The sequence below is a fragment of the Camarhynchus parvulus genome, chromosome 12, assembly GCF_901933205.1.
Source record: "Camarhynchus parvulus chromosome 12, STF_HiC, whole genome shotgun sequence".
NCBI classification, from domain to species: domain Eukaryota; kingdom Metazoa; phylum Chordata; class Aves; order Passeriformes; family Thraupidae; genus Camarhynchus; species Camarhynchus parvulus.
Window position 1 is genome coordinate 9,311,307 of NC_044582.1, and position 14,205 is coordinate 9,325,511.

The 14,205-nt window shown below is 50.8% G+C and overlaps 1 protein-coding gene across 1 annotated transcript; it reads right to left on the minus strand.

The window, feature by feature from the left end:
- Positions 1-1,436: 1,436 nt before the first annotated feature.
- MCM2 (minichromosome maintenance complex component 2) lies at positions 1,437-14,122 on the minus strand. Its single transcript, XM_030956804.1, has 16 exons — positions 14,059-14,122; positions 13,424-13,611; positions 12,676-12,851; positions 11,793-12,056; positions 10,551-10,770; positions 10,094-10,301; positions 9,270-9,404; positions 8,897-9,088; positions 7,692-7,785; positions 7,068-7,318; positions 6,687-6,813; positions 6,340-6,452; positions 5,963-6,205; positions 5,016-5,198; positions 3,374-3,529; positions 1,437-2,504 (listed from the first exon to the last, which is right to left on the minus strand). Exons 1-16 carry the CDS (start codon positions 14,062-14,064, stop codon positions 2,394-2,396), a joined length of 2,667 nt encoding a protein of 888 aa, XP_030812664.1. The 5' UTR covers positions 14,065-14,122; the 3' UTR covers positions 1,437-2,393.
- Between the last annotated feature and the right edge of the window lie 83 nt (positions 14,123-14,205).

Genomic DNA, 14,205 nt, shown 5'->3' on the forward strand with positions numbered 1-14,205 from the left:
CCAGGAATGTTCAGGAATTCCAACAAGGAATGAGCTGCCAGAAAAAGGAATGAGTGCGCAGCAAAAGCAATAAACCCTGCTGGCCAGGGGCATCGCCCCTGCCGCTTCCCAAAGCTGTGCCTGCTCTCAGGGAATGGAAAATGCCATTTTTCACCCCTATCCCAAAGGCTTTTACGTTCTGTGTCTGTGTCCCACTGGCTCTCCCCCTTTCTACAAAAGGCATTCAATTAATCAGTGGTTCCAAAAGCTGCAGAGAGTCCACAATCCTCACACAGCAGGAAACCACACTTGGAGTTACTGGAAATGTGATTCTAGAGGAGGAAGAAAGGGTGAATGTTGGACAGCACTGCAGTGTGTGCAGAACCAGAAAATTCAGGCAGGCTTCATTTCCAAGATTTCCTTGGCTGCAGGTACGTCTCTTGGGATGAGTTCTGGATGTGGAGTTTTGGATGCTGGGAGTGTGATGATGCCTCACATCCAGCTCAGGTAAGGTGCTAACAGCTGTGTCCCTGAGGAACCACACTGGACCTCACCAGGCAGGTGCAGGCACACAGCAGCTTTGAGCATCCCCAACCCAGACCTGATCCAGGCCCGTGTTGAGGGGCAAAGGCTTGCTCAGGCAGGGAAGGAATACCAGCAAGTGTCTCTATGGGCTGCCTGCAGAAAGCCCTGGTAGACAGAGACCCAGTAGGAAGGGAAAAAAACAGCCAAAACAGTTAAACAAATACACAGGAGGGAGCTGGCAGCCAGAGGAGGCAACCCACAGAGCCAGTTTCAGGCTGAGAGTCATGTGCTCAGCCCCCAGCAGGGCTCAGGCACTGCTGGCTCCAGGCTGGGAGGACACACACAAGCACACACATCCCTGTGACAAACCCCACGGTGCCAGTGCTGACAGCCAGGGACACCTCTGCTTGGCCAGCACACAACTGCAGCAGCCAGCTCACAAATTCTCCTCAGCTCAGGCTGGAGATGCCACAAGGTCCCACAGCTCCAGCCAGGAAAAAGCACATTCACTGCAGAGCTCAGCTGTGTCCTGCAGAGGGGTTACTGCTTCTCCCAGACTGGAATCCAAGTGGCAGCCAAGGCAAATCAAGGCTGTCTAACCCAAGTGTGTGAAGGAAGGGAGGTGGGAAATACTGTGATGGGACAGTCACAATGGGATACAAACATAAACAGACAGGGAAGGAACCACTGCAGGCAGGTCCTTGGTGGGCATGGTCCAGGGCAAGTGTCCTGCTATCAGTCCACAGATGTCTCAGCTACAGCTGAGAGCCAGCACTGGCCCTTCCTACTAACCTGAAGAGCAAACATGAGATGTGATTGTACCCAAACCTAACCCCACAAACTGCTGAGCAGCTCACAGCATCCAGGCTGCTCACTTAAGCTCTTCCTTCCACTCTTGGTGGCAGGAGTTACCAGAAGAGGAAATGCAGAAGTATTGAAAAACAAATGTATTTAAAACACCCACACTAAGAAAATTGCATGTGAACACTGAGCCCATCTTGTCCTCCATAAACACATCCAGCTTAGGCCTCCTCCACTGCCATGCCCAAAACCAGCACCATGGGAACCTCACCCTCAACAAATGGGTGTGAGAGAGGGTGTTCAGTTTAGGTGTCAAAGGTAGCACATGGATTCAGCTGTAAATTCACACCTGCTGACAGCTACACAGAGATAACATCCACTAAGGCAAGGGAAGCCTCTCCACTCTGGATTCTGGAGATTCCCCAGCAGGTCCTGAAGGAGTTTCCAGTGCCCAAACAGATGATCATTAAGATCAGAAAGAGCTATGTTTTATTTCAGTTCTTAGCTTCCCCTGTCTCCCCCCTCCTACCCTGCAGAAACCAAGCACAAGGTCAACCCATGTGGGCACCTGGGGAAATGTCAAGTGTCAGGCACAAAGGCCTGGAGCAGAGGCTGGCTGCTGGTTCATGGAGAGTTGAATGCAGTTTCAATTATCACCCATCAGGCTGTACAGTCACCAGAGATGGGAACAGAGAATCCCTGAGGGTGCTTGCAATCCAAGGGGGATGGATAATGCTTTCCAAATGCTCCCACTTGGTCCCTCCTGCAGAGGAGCCCGTAACAGCTAGTGACAAACAAACAGAAAACATGTCATGTACATGGCCAGCAATTCTCTCCCTGCTGTGCTTAGCTACAAGGCAAAATAGCGAACAAAGTTGCTAAACAGACTTGACAGGGCATTTAACTACTTAATTCTGTTCTATTCACAAGGTCTTCAGCAGCTCAGCACTCCCTTAATCCATAAGGCATGGAGCAAGCAAGAGGATGTGCAGCCTAGTCTCTCTGGCTCAGGATCTCTGCAGCATCCTGGAGGGCTGGAAGATGGAGGCCTCATCTCACAGGAGCATGTGGCAGGCTCTGCTCCAGCCTCAGAACTGCTGGACAATCAGCTTCCTCTTCACATCCCGGCTGAACCGATTCATCTTGAACACTTCACTGTCATAGAAGGCTGAGAGGTTGTGGATGTTGATCTGCCGAGCCTGGGAGGAGGAAAAGGGGAGAGGTAAATGTTTATTTAATCAAAGTAAGAACCATGTGGTTTTCCACAGTAGAGGCTGCATAAAATTTGACAGTCAGCAATCTCTGCTCTGCTCAGCAGGAACCAGAGCTGCAGTAGCAGGGCAGACTGCAGGTCAGGAGGAAGGAGCATTGGCAGTGCTGAGCTGAGCCAAGAGAGGATGCTGGCTCAGCATCTGCCTGCTCTCAGCTCGTCCTTTTACTTCCAGCAGAGACAGAATGTAACTCCTATCCAAAAGTACCCAAAACCTCATCCAGCAGGAGAGTTTTGCAAGGGACACATCTGACTGGGAGTGTTCAGCCTGGCAACACCAAGGTGTGGCTTTGGAAGTATTTACCGTGCACATCTGATGCAAAGAGCAGAAAAGCACTAAACCACGCTGCTTTAGTGCCAAGCAAAGTCACTATTTTGCACAGAAAGGCCAAGTCAGAAGTGTAACCTTTGGACGAGCATGAAGATGCATTGAGGAGGCAAGCTAGCCTCAGGAAGGATTGGAAAAGTTCATACACATAGATTTCTCTGCTTTTTGCTTCTTCAAATGCAGATACCAGGGAACTTGAGTTCTCATTCACCTGCAAAAGGATTTACCATTCCAACCCCAAAGCTTTATGGGGGTGTATGAGAACAGAGAGGGAAGAATACAGAACTTCAAAACAAGAGGAGCAGATGCAGAGGAGACAATCCTGAATCTGGGTTATATTGATTAACACCAGTCTTTTTTATAGTATCATAATGCAGGAAGGGAAGTCAGAAGCCTCAGAATGCCTCTGGTTCTGAGGCTGCAGAGAGAGCATGAAGCAGTCCCAGAGGCAGCTGGCTCTAAGCCCATACCTTGTCCACCAGGTCCTTCTCGGGGACCTCGATGGTGTCCTGCTGGGCTCCATAGCGGTTCCTCTGGTACATCACCTGCTCTGCAATCAGCTGCTTCAGGATGAACAGCAGCAGCTCGTTGTTGTCTCGCTTGAACGAGAGGTAGCGGGAGAAAGTCTGGCAGGGAGGGTGACATGAGCCATGAGGATCAGAGCAGTGACACACTGCAGTGCCCAGCACCAGCCAACCCCCTCCAGCCACAGAGCACACAGGGAACCAAGTGACACTGCTGTCACCTGTGCCCTTAGTGTATCTCAAGTGACTGTGGCCGTGCCAAGCTGCCACAACTGACAGCCACAACTCCTCTGCTTTTATTCACATCTAGAATCTCTGTAGGGGGGCTGGTGCCTCTTGGGGGCTAGCAGTGCACTGCAGTGGAGCTGTGCTGCCCACAGGGACACAGCCATGGGAGGGCTGGCCCTGGGCAAGGCACAGAGCAGTTTCCCTTAACCCGGACTGCCCTGTGCCTCCCCAGCAGACGCTCATACTTGGCTGGCTGGCTGAGGCCAAAGAGAGAGGCCACGAGTCGTCCAGACAGAGGGCAGACACTCAACAGTGGATAAATGCCAGCGTGCAGCCAGCCAAGAGCTGTTCAGAGCCAGCCCCTGCTACTCAGAGAGCAGGGCAGACTGCACACTAACCCACAGTGAGTGCTGTCCTGTGGCTAACTGTACCCTGAGAGCCCAATAAAAACGTGAAGAAACAAACTGCCTGCTTGTCTTGATCACCTGGCAGCAGCAGCAGGTGCCCCGTGCCAAAATAACAGGGAAGGTGTCAAAAAAGAATAGACATGGCAGTGCTTTTGAGTCAGAAGCTCAAGGTACACTTCCTTCTCAGACCCAACAAAGCCATTGCCTCATCACACACTAATGAGGTGCAGTCATGGAACAGTGCCTTGTTTGGGGTCCCTCCTCAAAGGCACCCAGCTTGAGCTGTTATTGCACAATGACTGAATTATTTTAAGTATCCAGATGCTTGAGACTTTGCTACAGGAAAACCTGGGGTCAAGCTGGTAAGGAAACCTTGTTTGACTGTGAGTGTGGTGTGTGTAGCTGTGAAGTGGCCTTGGTCCCAGGTGGTGTTAGTGTGACTGCTCCTGGATGGTCAGACAGGGAACTTCCTTGGCACTTCAGACCCACAGTACTTACACAGGCTCAGTGCCTGTCTCCACAGGACAAACCCCTGCAGAGCACGAAGTCTCTTCCCACAGCCAGGGCAGTACAAGGAGCTGCAGCTGAACCTGTGGGCCCTGGGTGCAGCTGCCGCCCCCAGCTCAGGTGGTGCCCACCTTGTGTAGGGGGATAGAATATAAGAAAATAAAGATAGTGTAGAAAGTAATCTTACCCCTAAGGAGTTGCAGCTGGGCCAGTTATCAAAGATTAGGAACAGGCCTGACATTAACAGGCCACAGCTGTAACCAATGAGAAGAAGAGTGGTATAAAAGAGTGGGGTGGTGTTGAGAAGGGAACTGGAGTCAGTTGGCTGCTGTGAGAAGAAGGAGTCAGTGCTCTGAGCAGCTGCCCATGAAAAACACCAAGAAGGTGTGAAACTATCATGATAAGGAGACACCAGTATAGAATCCCTGCAATAAGATGACACCAACCTTGCGCATGCTCCGCATGACGCTGAACTTCTGCGTGTCGATGAAGCTCTCCAGCATCACCCTGATGGCCATGTTGACGTCGTCCTCCACCACGTAATCGCGCAGGTGCATGCGGGCGTGCGCCTCGGCCATGCGGATCATGGACTCGATGTGCCGCACCGTGATGGGGATGCTGCCCGTGGCCTGGGGGAGGCGGAAAAACGGCACTGAAGGGGCAAGACAGGTGCCTTCTGCCCAGCTCCTTTCACACTGCAGGAGCTCTCTGCACCTCCGAGGGTGACTCAGGATAAGGAGGCTCTGCCACCTGCTGGCATGGCCACACAGCCTGGCACAGCTTCCCTGCTCATCTGAATTCAGCACAGTGTAAGGAGATGTTGTGGGGTCGCTCTGTGACACTGTTTAGGGTCTTTCCAAGATTAGCAATCCTGTTTCCTCCAGTAAATTTTAGGAGTTAAAGAAAGAAAAGGCCAATCAAAACAGGTATAGATTTCCCAAGCTCCAAAAAATCTCCCTCACACCTCAACAAATTCCTCTTTCACTTGGAGAGCATGAAATGAGCCTGAGACATCCCACTGACAAAAGAAAAGGGCATTTCTACAGATAATGGCTCCCTGTAATGTACACCAGGAGCATGTGGATCTGAGTGAATGCAAACATTTCCTGCAGGCCTGCCAGACTGGGTGACAACAAAAGGACTTTGCCATGGCAGGCACTGTACATGTGTCCTGTCCATCAGTCCACACATCATCAACAGATGAGACCCTGCACTTAGATGAAGAATCATCTGTTCAGCAGACACTGCAGGATCTGCCTGTCTCTCACAGAACAGTGGCACAGACTTCTGTGATGGGAATGGCAAGAATGTGTCAACATATGCTGGAACAGTCTCAGATTGATCTGCAGTCTAGATACATACAGTTCTTCCCTCCCTTTGTCAGTATTCTCACCATAGACTCCTTCCTCAGGTCACTGTACATCCTGGCCACCTTGTCCTGGTCCATCTGGTTGAGTTTGGGGTGGACCTTCTCTTTGGCATAGACGATATATTTCCTCAGGATCTCTTGAGGAATGGGTTCAACCCCATAGGTGTTGGGAAGGATGACCTCATTAGTGTCCCCATTCACTGCCTCCTTGCTGCCTGGGTGGTGCTTGACATGGCTGCCAACAACGAACCGGGCAAGCATTTCATCCTGCGAGAGAGCAGAGCACCAACAGACACTGAGCACATCCAGTGGACAGAAAAACGTCAATGGGCAGCTGCAGCTGAGCATGCCAACAGCAGCACTGGGGCCCAGCACATGCTGATTCCTGGCACAGCCCCTACCTGCACTGGGTCCACCGTGTCCCTCACCACACACAGGATATCGAACCGGGAGATGATGGGCTCCGTCAGGTCCACGTTCTCCGAGAACGTCAGCGACGGGTCGTATCGCCCACCTGCATCACAGGTCAATAATAATAACAATAATTAATCCAGGTCAAACAGGCCCCAAGGCTGGAGTTCTGCAGAAGGACAGAACTCCAGTATGTTACTGAAGACTTTCCTGCTTGCTTGATCTCTGCTCCACGCTTGAAGGAACCAGGCAGAGGGAGGGAAGCTGGGCCACAGCTCTCATGGCTGTGGAGTTATGCTGAGAGCCTGAGATGGTCCTGTAGTCTCTCAGCACTTACCTATGGGATTGGCAGCAGCAACGATGGTGCAGCGAGCTTGCAACGATGTGACAATGCCTGCTTTGGAGATGGAAATGCTTTGCTGTTCCATGGCTTCGTGGATGCTGGTCCTATCTTGATCATTCATCTACAGGAAAGCAAGAATGATTTAGAGTGAAATTATATCTGTACCCCACTGCCAAATACACCAAGGGCAATCAGCTCCAGATGCTCTGAAAAGGCAGGAAACTGCACTATGGACCAGCAAGGGCCTAAGCAAGCTGCAGGTTACTTGGGTCATCTGGGAGATGTCACCATGAGTTACAGTGCGTCCTCAGAGGACAGAGGCACAGCTGGTCACTTCACAGCTAATCCTTCACAGAGAGATGAAGCTGGGCTCACCTTGTCAAATTCATCAATCAGGCAGACACCTCTGTCAGCCAGCACAAGGGCTCCTGCCTCCAAAGTCCACTCCTTGCTGACCGGGTGCCTCTGCACATAGGCTGTGAGGCCCACAGCAGAAGCACCCTGGCCAGTGGTGAAAATTGCTCTGCTTGACACCTTCTCTATATATTTAAGGAACTGTGATTTTGCAGTACCAGGGTCTCCACACAGAAGCACGTTGATGTCGCCACGAACTTTGTGTTTGCCACCTACAAAAGCAATGGGAAAACCATGTGGCAGCAGAGTGCATGGCTTGGCAGCAACCCTGCCCTGAGCACCACAAAGCTGAAGAGAGGACAACCAGCAGGCATGGCAACCAGCTTACAGGAAAGTTGAGGGGGAAAGAAAGTCAGTTTTGGAGGCAGTCATCTTTGTATAACAGACTTTCTAACCTTGTTGACAAATCCTTCTAAGGAGATGATAACAAATCAAGGTGCCAGAAGGTCAAACCTCTGAAGGAGCATTAAATGACCTCCTAGAGGAGGGATAAAAACTTGCCTGGGTTTGGAACAGGAGCTGTTTTCAGTCATAGCATTTCTACTGTCACACCAGAGTTTTCAGTGTGATAAAAGAGCCACTCACCTGGGTTTTTGGGCTCTCCACCAAAGAGAGCTAAAGCCAAGCCCCTCTTGATATCTTCATGTCCATAAATAGATGGGGCAATGCTGGCAAAAATCTGAAAGGGAAACCAGAGGAGTTGTCCAGGGAATACCAGTTCCCATTCTGAATAGAATCTTGCATGAACATCAGCAAGGTGCCATATCTAAAGCTACTCTTAAGATATTGCTGTCTCCAAAGAGTGTTTTATTATCCACAGTGTGAGGCCTTTTTCAAAGGTGATGACCCACGACTGTTGCCTAAAGGAGTTTCACAAAAATGGTGCTGTTGGGGCATGGCAGATTATTTAGTCTGGTGCTGGAAGCTGCTGCCACTGCCTCCACAACCCTGTTCTACACAAAGTACACCACAGTGCCTGTTATCAGCTCTTGTAAAGCTGGGGACCTTGATCAGAGGCTGACTCCCTGCACATGCCAGTGCTCAAATGGGGTATGCCACACATGAATTGTTGTCATAGACAAATATTACAAACAACTGGCTTGTTTCCTCAAGGGTATTTTGAAAATAATCTGATGCTGGAGACTACTCCTGTTAAAACACTCCTGGCCCAACTGAAGCTGCTGCATCCACTGCAACAGCAGTCACTGTAAAAACAGCACAGCCCAGGCAATGAAGCAAATTTAATTAGAGAAATTAAATCTGACCCAAGTGATGTTGAACATGCAGCAATCCAGGAGCTTGTTCTTTCAAGTATTGGATTCAGGTCTTGGCATATGAAGGAAGCAAAGCTAAAATCTCTACCACAACATAAGCTAAGCAATAATATCCCCTTTAGGGGACTGGAGATGCAGTCACTGGCCTCACAGAACACTTCTGCCACTTGGCTTTTAAAATACAGAGACAGAAAACTGATCAGATATAAGCACTGTCTAAGTGTGTCTCACCTGTCTTCTAGCCCTGTTGTGATGTAGAAGGCTCAGAGAAGCAAAGGGAGAAGCAGAAAATTTTACCTTCAAAGATACAAGGGAGGTTCCTTATTTACTTCCCTCCTATAACTGACTCTCACTAACAGCTGTCTGAGAGCTACAGAAGACCATTCAGAGAGAACTGGGATTTCTGGGTTCCTTTAACCACTGTTTGGCCAGCTGACCCATTTCATCACATTCTGATCCAGCTGCCAGGTGATGGCGAACTAACAGGAAAAGAAGGAATATCTGAGGCTGACCCACCTTCTCCCCAATTTGTTCATCCTTGGACAGACCCACAATCACTTTCACATCTTCATCAGTCAGCTCCCCAACAGCCAGCTTGTTGTCCTTCTTGGCAATGTGGTTGGCCAGGATCACAGTTGCAAACACTGGGAACCCATTGGCAGTGTTCAAGGAGCCATCATAGTTGTTGTGGTAGATCCCTGTCAGCTCCTGAGAAGCAGGAAATGCTCTGTCAGTGCCTGCACAGTACAAAACAGCCCCTCTTCCATTCTAAGGTAAGGCTCAAATGCATCCAAGGACAACACCCCCATCCCCACAGATATTCCCATGATGTCACTGTCAGAATTTAAAAATACCCTGTGCTCTCCTGAGAATTGAGCAATGTACTCACAATCTCATCTCCTGGCTTGCAGCTGTCCACCAGGTCAGCCAGAAGAATGGCATCCTTGGAACGCGGCAGCCTGCCCGCCGCCACCTTCCCTGGGCTCTCCTGGATCTTGATGCGCTGGTAGTTCTGATACACTGTCTGCAGCAACAGAATCAGAGTTACCCAGCTGCTCCAGCAGGCACCAGCATGGCTCTTCCCAGGCACCTCAAGAGAAGGGCCATTCCTAGACTTCAGTTAGAAAATTATGGCCATGGGAGGATGGAGGTTGTGAGGAGCAATTCCAGGGTGTGATAGGCAATAGTGGGGACAGGAAAGCACTTTGCTGCATCTCACCACCGTGGTTTAGTCTCCACAGTGTTTGGCCATCCAAATAGCAGACCAGTTCCTGAGAGAAGAATGCTCCACTTGTGATGGTTAAAGGTGTCAAAGCAAAGAATGAAACTCAGAAGTTCCACATCAGTGATTTTGCTCACTGGTTTCCTTAGCTGACAGATCAGGACAGACTGACCTAACTGGGAAGGAGATCTGGACAGCATGTGTCTGCATTTCTAAAATAGAAATAAGTAACTGTGTAACACAAAGATGATTGTGGCAAAAGATTCAGTCCAAACACCTACAGTGTGGCAATAAATTACTTTTTGTTTATAAACTGAGTCAAGAGCAGGTCAAGAGCTCAAACAGACCTATCTTCACAGCCCCCTGGATATAGAAGACCTTTCTAGCCACAGCAAGCTGTTCAAAGGGTGGGAGTCAAAGCAGGGCAGTGAGAAACAAGCAGTGCAGCAGGATGAGCAGTCACTCTCATCCAGGCAAGCACAGTCTCTTACCTCTTCCATGTTGATTTCAAATGGGCCAAGAGACTGACACTCCGGACAGGAACCGGGTTTCACCTCCTGGTTCTGTGACTGGAAAAAGGGTCCTAGGATGAAGTTGCACTTGCTGCAGTTGTATTTGACCATGCTGAGCTGAGGCAGGACCCCTGTGCAACTTGTCACCACTCCACTGGTCCGGATCAACTGATTCAAGTGCAGCTGCCTGAGGAAAGACAGAGATATGCTGGATGCCTGCAGGCACCAGAAGGCAAAACATCCTCCAGAAATACTCCTGCTGTAAGGCACAAGTTTAACTCAGGGATGCTTACAGTTCACCCTTAGTATGATTTCTCCCTGTGCTAAGCTCAGCTATCCTGTTAGACTTACCCACAGGTTTAGCTCTCAGGTGAGTCCTGAGCACCCCAAAGCCTAAAGCAAGCCCCACAGCCACTGCTGGTAGCTCTGCTCTCACCTGAGTGACCGCAGCTCTTCCACCAGAGGGAGGTGGGAGATACGGACATGGATCTCCTGAGCAATGCGATCATACTTGGGGTACATGGCCAGCACCACTTCCTTGGCTGCTTCATCAAAGATTTTCAGCATCTCTGCTGGGGCCTCAGGCAGAAAGTAAGCAAGGACATGCTCCTGGGCTGCCAGATCCTCGTAGTTCACCACCAGACTCTCTCTGTTCTCTTGAAAAAAAGATGGGGTGAATTGCAATTTCAGCCTGTTCATTCTTCAAGGAGTTTGCAATGGATAACAAGAACATACAAGCCTGTATCTTGCAGGCTGCAGTTAAGAGATTAACTGCTGCACCTTCTCCAAAGTTTAGAGATTAACAATTTGAAAATGGGTGGAAAACATTTTTAAATTTATTTCTCTAAAAAATTCTTTATCAGTACCAAGCTTGTGATTGTTCCTCTCCAGTTTTGCATAGATACTTCCCAGGCTCACTGTTCCTGAAATTCAAAAGCCTCAGCCCAATATACAATTCTCTCAGAGACCTCCAGGAAACAGAAGTTAATAGGAGAGACATTATGTGTGCTGAATGGTTGGCAACAAACCTCCTGTGTCTTATGTTCGTGGAAATGGATGAGACAAGTGCCTTTTATTTCCTAGCTTTACAAAATTGATCCTGTTCCACTGCTAAAGCTTCTGCTCAATATAAAGAATAAATACAACAAGTACAGCTACATGAGCTGTTCCTAGATGCGACAATTTCTGCTTTTAAAACTCATCAATGACAGCGTTAATGACCATTTCTTCTGGCAGTGCCTAGTCAGAATACAAGGCCACAACACTGACACGGTTTCCAAAGTCACAAGGTCTGTTTGTGTCCCCTTGCTGGATAATGCAGTTCCCAGTGTGAGAAAGTAACTGGTGCAGACAGCAAGCAATTGTTGTCTCTTTCAGATCACAAACTTGCAGACCACTGTCTGCTGCCCCACATATTCTTCTGCTAGCATTTCTACGAAATGAATATTAATGAGGAGCAGACACGAGGGGCCTTCTAATTAGTCAGCCAGAATCAAAGAAGACACTAGACATGTTTCCATTATTCATTTATCTCCATCAGCATCAGTCTTTCTTGAAGTGCTGATTCAATGTCTGGAACAAAGAGGGCAGGCAGCAAATACCCACCTCTGTACTGGATCACCACAAAGTACCGTGACCCACATAAAGAATGAGAGAGCCTGCAGTGACCCAGCCCTACCTTTGCACATGTCACTGATCCTCTCCTTGAAGACATTGTGCCCATGGTCATCCACGTGGGTCTTCAGGAAGTTCTTGAAGCGGTGATAGATCTCAAGCCGGGGCGCTGCCATGGAAACCCACTCCCTCACTGAGTGCCCTTTCATGTCCTCCAGGTTCTCAATGCTCTCAATCATGTCCTCATCCTCCTCCTCCATGCCTTCGGCAGCCCGCTCTGCCAGCCGCCTCTTCCGGGCAGGACGGTCTTCGTCCTCATCGTCACTGTCTAGGGGTGGGAGGAAAAACTGCTCAGGATCTGGGATTCCCATTCCACTCTATGGATTAGTCACAGTGGGAATGCAGAGGCTGTGCAAGTAAAGAGGTCACAGCCTGGGATACAAACCAAGAGACATCCCAGGCCCAGCCTAAATCCAGTTCTAGACTTGGTCCTATAACTTCCACAATATAGCCAGGACTTTAAGGGTGTGAATTTGAAGACTTGTATGCAACAGCACACATTCAAGTCTATTAATGCACTGACCAAGGAATGAGCCTGAAAGTGCATCAAAGGCCCTTCCATCCAGCCCACAAAAGTCTGTACAGGAGCACCAACACCAACAAACTCTACAGCACAGCCTGGTAGAATTCCAACCCTTTGATACAGGTCCAGGATGCTAAATTTATTTCAGCAGTGACCAGAAGGACACCAAATGAGCTCCCAGGAAACCCAAAGGAAAGGGAACCTGCTCTGGGGAATCCAGCTGAGCCCACAGCCAGTGATTTCATTAAGAGCCCAGGCACACTGAAGCTCTAGAGACCTCTCTACTAACCTGAGAGTAGAGAGCCCAGCTCCCCCCAAGGGTGAGGTTATCAATCCCCAGGGTGGTACAGCTCACTGCACCTACCGTAGAGCAGCCCCCTCCTCATGCGGCCCATGCCCTGCTCCAGCTCGCGGTCCCGCTGCCTCATCACTCGCTCGGCAGCTTCCCTCTGGCTGGCAGTCAGCTCCTCCACATCTTCATCATCCAGGGCCAGGCCCTCTGCTTCGTACACATCCAGCTCTGGGATGGGCCGGTAGTCCCTACACACACAGAGCAGGGAATCAGGCCAGGCAAGCAACTCTGCAGCCCTTCTCCAGCTTCTGCTGGGCAGATGTCAGGACAGTTGCTCTGCAGCAAGACAGACTAGAGCTGAGCAGGAAGGTACTTCCCAGGTGAAGATGCCCTGCAGTAAAAGGGCTCCAGCACCGTGGTTAGGAATGCAAAGGGCTCCAGCACCACCAGTTAGGAATGCTAGCATTCGAGCCTTTGTGTTGTAAAGTTCAGTTTGCTGGCAGACCTTGCTGATTAAAACAACATCAAAATTCATGCCTGCAGAAGTAAAGAGCTGGGCTGAATGCACATCACACATCCAGGTAGATCCTGGTTTACCCAGCCAGGACCATGATGGTACTTCACTCAGTTCTCCCAGGACTCAAATGACATCATGCTCTGACCTTCCCCCATTGCCCAGCAGCTCTTCAGCCCTGTCACCCCACCTGCCAGCGCAGCAGAGGGATCCCACAAGTCCTGAGAGCTCCCTCCATGTCGCTGGCTGTACTGACATCCCCAGCATCCCATCGCCAGACACAGCCCCCCAGAACGATTTTCTTACCTTTCCATCCCTTCCCCAATGAGCTCTTCCCCTTCTTCCTCCTCTTCGGGGAGCCCCTCGGTCCCCAGGAGCCCTTCGGACTCATCCTCGAAGGGGGGCAGATCCCGACCGGGGCTGGACGTGAAGGCATCGCCGCGGCGGGAGCTCCGCACGGGGCTGGTCACCGCTGCCTGCGACTCGGAGGAATCCTGCGGGGTCAGGAGGGAGGGTGAGGGCAGAGGAGAGGGGGCTAGTGCCGCCAGGGGCCTGTGCCCGTCAGAAGGGGGGTGTATGGACCGCCCGTGAGTTATAATAATTAGCCCTCCTTGCAAAAGACAATGGAAACCTATGGTTGGGGTAGGGGGAGGAGATGGGGGTAAATCTACCCTCGCAGCGCAGCCGGAGCGGAGGAAAAGGGTCCGATCGTGCCCCGGCCCGGCTCTCTGCTCCCGGGGCCGGGAACGCGGGAAAATTCCCCCGGCGTTCCGGGAGCACCGCCGGGAGCGCCCCCAGGGTCCCCCCCACCCCGAAATCCTCTCTGGACCCCGCAGCGCCAAGTGTCCGGCAGCGGGGGGAACGCGGAGCCCGCATCCGAGGGGGTGGGACCCCAAATGATCGGCTCCCCCTGCCCGGCACGGCCCGGCACGGCCACTCACCGCCATCACCGCCGCTTCCTGGCCCCGGATTCCGCGCGAAAACCAAACCACGTGGTCACGAAAGCGCGCGAAACCTCATGAATAATGGATCGTCGGGCCCCGCCTCCTTGTGAATATGCATGAGAGGGCGGGACCCAGGGCTATCCC

Bases quoted from the DNA above. Each gene is read 5' to 3' on its own strand.
- MCM2 (XM_030956804.1), bottom strand. The intron at 12,057-12,675 runs GTAGGTGCAGTG...TCCCACCCCTAG, and splicing joins GAGGAGGGGGCTGCTCTACG to ACAGTGACGATGAGGACGAA. The intron at 2,505-3,373 runs GTATGGGCTTAG...TCCTCCTCCCAG, and splicing joins AGAAGGACCTGGTGGACAAG to GCTCGGCAGATCAACATCCA.